This window comes from Aegilops tauschii, chromosome 6 (genome assembly GCF_002575655.3).
Source record: "Aegilops tauschii subsp. strangulata cultivar AL8/78 chromosome 6, Aet v6.0, whole genome shotgun sequence".
In the NCBI taxonomy this organism is placed as follows: Eukaryota; Viridiplantae; Streptophyta; class Magnoliopsida; order Poales; family Poaceae; genus Aegilops; species Aegilops tauschii.
Window position 1 is genome coordinate 15668629 of NC_053040.3, and position 7304 is coordinate 15675932.

The 7304-nt window shown below is 59.2% G+C and overlaps 1 protein-coding gene across 1 annotated transcript; it reads left to right on the top strand.

Annotated features, from left to right (window-relative positions):
• The first annotated feature begins 5428 nt into the window (after positions 1–5428).
• On the top strand, positions 5429–6793 carry LOC141025708 (uncharacterized). Its single transcript, XM_073501618.1, has 2 exons — positions 5429–5818; positions 5921–6793. The coding sequence occupies exons 1-2, from the start codon at positions 5429–5431 to the stop codon at positions 6791–6793; spliced, it is 1263 nt and encodes a 420-aa protein (XP_073357719.1).
• Positions 6794–7304: the final 511 nt, after the last annotated feature.

Sequence of the window (7304 nt, forward strand, 5' to 3'; positions counted from 1 at the left end):
TGTTCGATTAATTCATGGATTTGATCCTTTTCAAAGCGGGATTCTAGTCAAGATGATCATTACCTTCAATATCATTAGTAGCTTTGCTTGCTAGATGTCTCGATGCCATTGTTTGGACTTTCAAGTCTTCGCTTTGGCTAGGACCGTATGTTAAGCGTTACACATGACAGCATTAAACTCCACAATATGCAATACGAGCAGGAGTTAGTGGCGCATGAGGAGGATGAGCTCGCCCTTTTCGCTCCATCGTGACATCGCAGGGAGGAGGAGCATTAGAGGGCCAAGGCGGAGCGGCTCGCGATGATAATTGTTAGAAAGATATATTAAATATTTTTTAGAAATAATAATAAATAAGTTCGATAGAGGCAACGGGCAACAGCCACATGAGCTGGACGATATGCAATACGAGTAGGACAAGCTCATCCCTTTTATGGTACGGTCCATCGAGACAAACCGTGAGGGAAGATGAAGAGAGGGCGGAGGAGGAGCGGACTGTGGCGAGACATTGAGGCGGACTACCCCTGCCAGCTCAGGTTCCTGAGCACTTCGTCGACCACGTGCGATTAACATGAACTTTGTTTAACACCTGAACTTTTTTTTGTAAACATGAACTTCACAAAAATATGATTTTTTTCTGTTTACATTTTAAAAATTGTCTAGTAATATTTTATAAATTATACTAAAGAAAATCTTTTTGAAATAAATATAAAATATAAAATAAATTTGTTTTATGGCAAGTCACTTCATTGTGTAACTAAGTGCAGACTTAAATTGTTTCGTACAGAATAACTACTTATAAGTAATCTCCCCGCACCGCGCTGGAGGCGTGGTTAGCAATCTCCAGATCATCATTAAAGAAATTAATCTCCCCACACAAAAAATATCTACTATCAAGTATAATTATAATTAATCTGTTTTTCTTACTGTACATTTTTCTCGCTAAAACTATTATCCTTAATCTGTTTTTCTTACATTTGTTTTAGAGAAGACAATCTGTTTATGCAGGATGGGCCGTACTGGGCTGGTTAATGGCGAAACGGGGCCCTAAAGAAGTTGGATCCGGCGAAACAGAGCCCGATCCAAAAATTATAAATTCTGCAGCCTTCGGCGTCTGCAACGATTTCCCTCCACCGTGTAACAGATTGTAGTTCCCAAATTCTCCATATCCCCGAGAAACCAAGAATTGCAAGAAGAATTCCGACGATGAAGAGCTGGGACGCCGGTCCTTCCTCCTCCGGCAGCTCGCCGGAGAAGAAGGCACGCCCCTCCAAACAGGGGTGTGATGAAGACGGCGACGAGCTCGCCGTCGAGGATCGCCGCCCCCACCTCAACACTCGAGTCAAGAGACCGCGGCTCTCCATCGAATCGGAAGACGAGCAAGATTCTTCCTCCTCCGGCAGCTCGCCGGAGAAGCAGGCACGCCCCTCCAAACAGGGGCGTGATGAAGACGACGACGAGCTCGCTGTCGAGGATCGCCGCCCCCACCTCAACGCTCGAGTCAAGAGACCGCGGCTCTCCATCGAGTCGGAAGGCGAGCAAGATTCTTCCTCCTCCGGGAGCTCGTCGGAGAAGCAGGCACGCCCCTCCAAACAGGGGCGTGATGAAGACGGCGACGAGCTCGCCGTCGAGGATCGCCGCCCCCACCTCAACACTCGAGTCAAGAGACCGCGGCTCTCCATCGAATCGGAAGACGAGCAAGATTCTTCCTCCTCCGGCAGCTCGCCGGAGAAGCAGGCACGCCCCTCCAAACAGGGGCGTGATGAAGACGGCGACGAGCTCGCTGTCAAGGATCGCCGCCCCCACCTCAACACTCGAGTCAAGAGACCGCGGCTCTCCATCGAGTCGGAAGGCGAGCAAGATTCTTCCTCCTCCGGGAGCTCGTCGGAGAAGCAGGCACGCCCCTCCAAACTGGGGCGTGATGAAGACGGCGACGAGCTCGCCGTCGAGGATCGCCGCCCCCACCTCAACACTCGAGTCAAGAGACCGCGGCTCTCCATCGAATCGGAAGACGAGCAAGATTCTTCCTCCTCCGGGAGCTCGCCGGAGAAGCAGGCACGCCCCTCCAAACAGGGGCGTGATGAAGACGGCGACGAGCTCGCCGTTGAGGATCGCCGCCCCCACCTGCGGGAGCGGCTCTCCTTGACACGGAGGGAGACCAAGGTACGGAGCTGTCCCCAAGCCTACCCCTGCTGGAGGAGATGCCCCAAGACATGATTGTGAGCGTTCTGAGGACCATCGGGGTCCGAAGCGGGGTTCAGGTCAGCTCCTCTTGTTCGTATCTGCGAGAGTTTGTTGGCAACTTAATCTAGTCGTTGATAGCTGTAGCTTTGCTTTCCTTGTTTCCTTTATTTCAGTCAAGTTCAGTTAGGCATGAGCCGCGCCTGTGCGTGCCGTGCATGTAGGGCTAGGACCCGGTCTTGGTGCTCGTGGGATGGCACGGGCGTGAGCCAGATCGTGGCGCCGAGATAGGATCTCTACCGGCCACCGTTTTCTCTCTGTAACAGAATAAGAAGCGAATGAGAATACACAGAAAAGGTCGCAAGGCTTACGCGACGCAAAACCTCGTGTTCATCTCTGTTAGAGTGAGTTCGTGAGAGAGAGAGGGGATTCCTGACAATTGGCATCAGAGCCTCCTTCGATCCAAGGCGACCATGTCCAACGGCGGCGCACGCACGCCGTCGACGCCACCCGACGGACCGGGCGGAGGACGCAGTACTGCAGAGGACACGGACGGGGCTGCGGCGCGGCCACGCGGGCGGAGCCGTGGCCGCAGCGTCGTCAGGCGCGGCGGCAACGAGGTCATCATCCACGAGCGCGTGGTGCAGGATCGCTCGAACTACGGCAGCAACATCGTCTACCCCACGCTGACGGCGACGAACTACATCGAGTGGGCCCTCGTCATGAAAATCAACCTGCGGGCGCAGGGTCTCTGGGAGGCCGTGTCCGGCATGGGCGAGCCGGGTGATTGTGAAGACATGGCGGCACTCTCGGCGCTGATCCGGGCAGCGCCGGCTGAGATGACGCCGGTGCTCGCCGTCAAGGACACCGCGCACGAGGCGTGGGAGGCGATCCGCATGATGCGCGTGGGCGTGAACCGCGTGCGGGAGGCGACGGCGCAGCGGCTGCGCAAGGATTTCGAGCAGATCGCCTTCAAGGAGGGTGAGTCACTCGACGCTTTCGGCATGCGTATTACGGGCATCGTCAACAACCTCCGCTCGCTCGGCGACACGGTCGACGAGATCAAGGTGGTGCAGAAGTTTCTGCGCGAGGTACCTGCGCAGTACGCCCAGATCGCGTGCTCGATTGAGACGCTGCTCGACCTCAACGGCATGTCAGTGGAGGAGCTGATCGGGCGACTCCGATCGGCCACCGAGCGCTGCTCCATCACCACCCCGAACCACGGCGGCGAGCTCTACCTCACAGAGCAGGAGTGGCTCGCGCGCGCCAGACAAAGGGAGAAGGGGCAGGGCTCCAATTCCGGCGGCGGCAAGCACAAGGGCAAGCAGCAGCAGGGCACTGGGCGTGGAGGCGAGCAGAACAAGCGGGAGTCCGGGGGTGGTCGCGACATGTCCAAGGTAAAATGTTACAACTGTAACAAGTACGCGAATCACTTCTCTAGGGATTGTCCCGAGCCTCGCCGTGAGCGCAAGGAACGCGTCAATCTGGTGCAAACTGAGGATGAGCCGAAGGAGTCCGCGCTCTTCCTCGCCAGCATCTGCGCGCTCTCCATCACTGAGGGCGCCAACGAACAAGTTCTGTTGAGCGAGGAGCGCTCCCAGGCACGCATCGCTGCAGAAGGGGAGGACCGCGACACGTCCTGGTTCGTGGACACGGGAGCCAGCAACCACATGTCCGGACGCAGGGACATCTTCTCCGACCTCGACACCGGCGTGCACGGCTCGGTCAAGCTGGGCGACGGCTCGGCGGTGCAAATCGAAGGGAGGGGAACGATCCTCTTCGAGAGCCGCATGGGAGAGCACCTCGTTCTGTCAGAGGTCTACTTCATCCCGAGGCTGCAGAGCAACATCATCAGCGTCGGCCAACTGGACGAGAACGACTACGACACCCGCATCAACCACGGCGTCCTGGAGCTGCGAGACCCGGACGGGCGGCTGATCGCGCGAGCTCCGCGCACACAGGGGCGTTTTGTACGTTCTGCGCCTGAACCTGGCGCGCCTTGTGTGTCTGGCGGTGCACGGCGGCGAGGACGCATGGCGGTGGCACGCGCGATACGGCCACATCGGCTTCCAGGCCCTGCGACGCCTCGCCCGTGAGGAAATGGTGCGTGGCCTGCCTCCTATCGACGAGGCGGACCGCGTCTGCGAGGCGTGTCTCGCCGGCAAGCAGCGACGCGCGTCGTTCCCGCACCAGGCACTGAACCATGCAGAGACGGTGCTTGAGCTGGTGCATGCGGACATCTGCGGCCCAATCTCTCCCCTACGCCGGGGGGGGGGACACTACTTCCTGCTGCTGGTTGATGACAAGAGCAGGTTCATGTGCCTGCGGCTCCTCGCGACCAAGGACGAAGCAGAAACTGTACTGAAGCAGTTCCAGGCGGCCACAGAGCTTGAGTCAGGGCGCCGTCTGAAGGCGCTGCGCACGGACCGCGGAGGCGAGTTCACCTCCACCAGCCTCGGGAAGTACTTCGCGGATCAGGGGGTGAACAGACAACTTACGGCTCCTTACTCGCCCCAGCAAAACGGCGTGGTCGAGCGGCGAAATCAGACCGTCGTCGGCATGGCGCGCACTCTCCTAAAGGCGAAGGGTGTCCCTGGGCGTTTTTGGGGAGAGGCAGTCACCACGGCTGTTTACCTGCTCAACCGCTCCACGACCAAGAGCGTGGCGAAGATGACACCGTACGAAGCGTGGTGCGGCAAGCGACCTGCCGTCCATCATCTCCGGGCGTTCGGGTGCATCGCCCACGTCAAGACAACGCGCCCAAATGCAAAGAAACTGGACGACAGGAGCCAACCGATGGTGCTGCTCGGGTATGAACCCGGCACCGCGGCGTACCGGGTGTATCATCCGGCGACAGGGAAGGTGCACGTCTCCAGAGATATCATCTTCGACGAGCATGTTAGAATAAACCTTGCAAGTTCAGTTAGTTCAGTTAGCGATAGCTGCATTTTTCTTCAGTTTCGTTAGGTTCGTCAGTAGCAAGTTTAGCTCGAGGTTGCAACAACTTCGACCGAGTCCTGCGCCCTACTGATTCATTCGTGGGATGGCACGAGCATTGTGGATCGTAGTGGCGCAAAGTCAGGAGGCCACGAGCCCGTTTTTCTTTCGTTGTACTGGATAAATACAGAGTGAATGAGATCAGAAAACTGCGGCAAGTTTGCGTAGGCAAAACCTCGTCTTCCACCTCGGTTCGCTAGTTCGTCGCTGAAACTCCGACAATTGGTATCAGAGCTCGTTCTTGATCGTGGGAATGGCAGGCCCAGACGACTCCGGTGGTAGCAAGTCGCCGGTCACTCCGCGGGCACGGGTCTCCGACGGCAACGAGCTTGCCGTGGCCGAGAGACCCACGGCGCGGGTGGCGCGCGACATCGGCAGTGCGGCGTGGCCGCAGCTGACCCGAACCAACTACACCGACTGGGCCGTCCTTATGCAGGTCATGATGGAGGGCCGCTTCCTTTGGGACGCCGTGCAGACGGGCACGGCGGAGCGCAGCGACGATCGGCTGGCGCTCGAAGCAATCTTGCGCGGGGTGCCACCGGAGATGGGGCCGACACTCGCTGGCAAAGCCACGGCGAAGGATGCGTGGGACACTACCAAGACGATGCGCCTCGGCGGGGCGCGCGTCCGCGAGGCCAAGCTCGCAACCATCTCCAAGTAGTACAGCGACATCCGCTTCGCCGACGGCGAGACCGTCGATGACTTCTCCATGAGAATCTCAAACATGGTGGCCCAGATGGCATAGCTCGGAGAAGTTGTGCCCGAGAAGCGGGTTGTGCGAAAATTTCTCTCCGTCGTCCCCAAGAGGTACTCACAGATCGCACTCTCCATTGAAACTCTTGTCGATCTAGACAATTTATCAGTGGAGGAGCTCACCGGGCGGCTCAAGGCCGCTGAGGAGAGATACGATCTCGAGCAGGCCGAGGCCAGCGTCGGCCGGCTCCTGTTGACGGAGGAGGAGTGGGCTGCACGTCTCAAGGGGCGGGGCGGCTCAAGCAGCAACGCGCCGCGAGGCGGCGGTCACCGCGGCAGAGGCCGTGGAAGCGGCCGCGGCGGGCGCGGCAACGGAAAGGCTGACGATGACAGGTGCAGATACTGCGGTATTGCCGGGCATTGGGCTCGGGACAGCCGCAAGAAGAAGAGGGAGGAGGCGAATCAGGCGAACCTCACTCAAGCAGAGGTGGCCGACGACGAGGACCCAACCTTCCTCATGGCGCAGGTGTGCACGATCACCGACGCCGGCGACATCTCTGACGACTACGTCGACCTCGTCGAGGAGTACGCCGAGGTCCACCTCGGGCGCACCGAGGAGGAGTACGACTCCAAGTGGTACCTCGACACGGGCGCCTCAAACCACATGTCGGGCAGCGCGGCGTGCTTCAACGAGCTCGACCGCCGCGTCGGCGGCACCGTGAAGTTTGGGGACGGCTCGGTCGTGGCGATCTGCGGACGCGGGTCCGTGCTCTTCACCGACTGCAACGGTGGGCACCGCGTGCTCACAGGGGTCTACTTCATCCCTCGCCTGCGGAGCAGCATTGTCAGCGTCGGGCAGCTCGATGAGGGCGGCTGCAAGACAGTGATCACCGGTGGCGTGTTCACTCTCAGCGATCGCCGCTGACAGGTGTTCGCGCGTGCCACGAGAGCATGCAACTGCCTCTACCCCTACGACATGCAGCTGGCCCGGCCGGTGTGCTTGGTCGTGCGCACCACCACCGACGAAGCGTGGTGTTGGCACGCGAGGTACGGGCATATGAACTTCAATTCACTCCAGATGCTAGCCCGGCAGGGGATGGTGCGTGGCCTGCCTGCGATCGACCATGTCGATCAACTCTGCGATAGCTGTCTGGCCGGCAAGCAGCGCCGGGCGCCGTTCCCGGACGCGGCGAACTACCGAGCCGAGCACGTCCTCGAGCTGGTCCACGGCGATCTCTGCGGGCCCATAACTCCGGCAACTCCGCCAGGCCGGCGCTACTTTCTGCTCCTGGTGGACGACCTCTCCAGGTACATGTGGCTGACCCTGTTGAGCAGCAAGGACGAGGCGCCGGACGCGATCCGCCGCTTCCAGGAGCGCGTCGAGGTGGAGACCGGGCGCAAGCTGCGCGCTCTCCGCACCGACCGCGGCGGGGAGT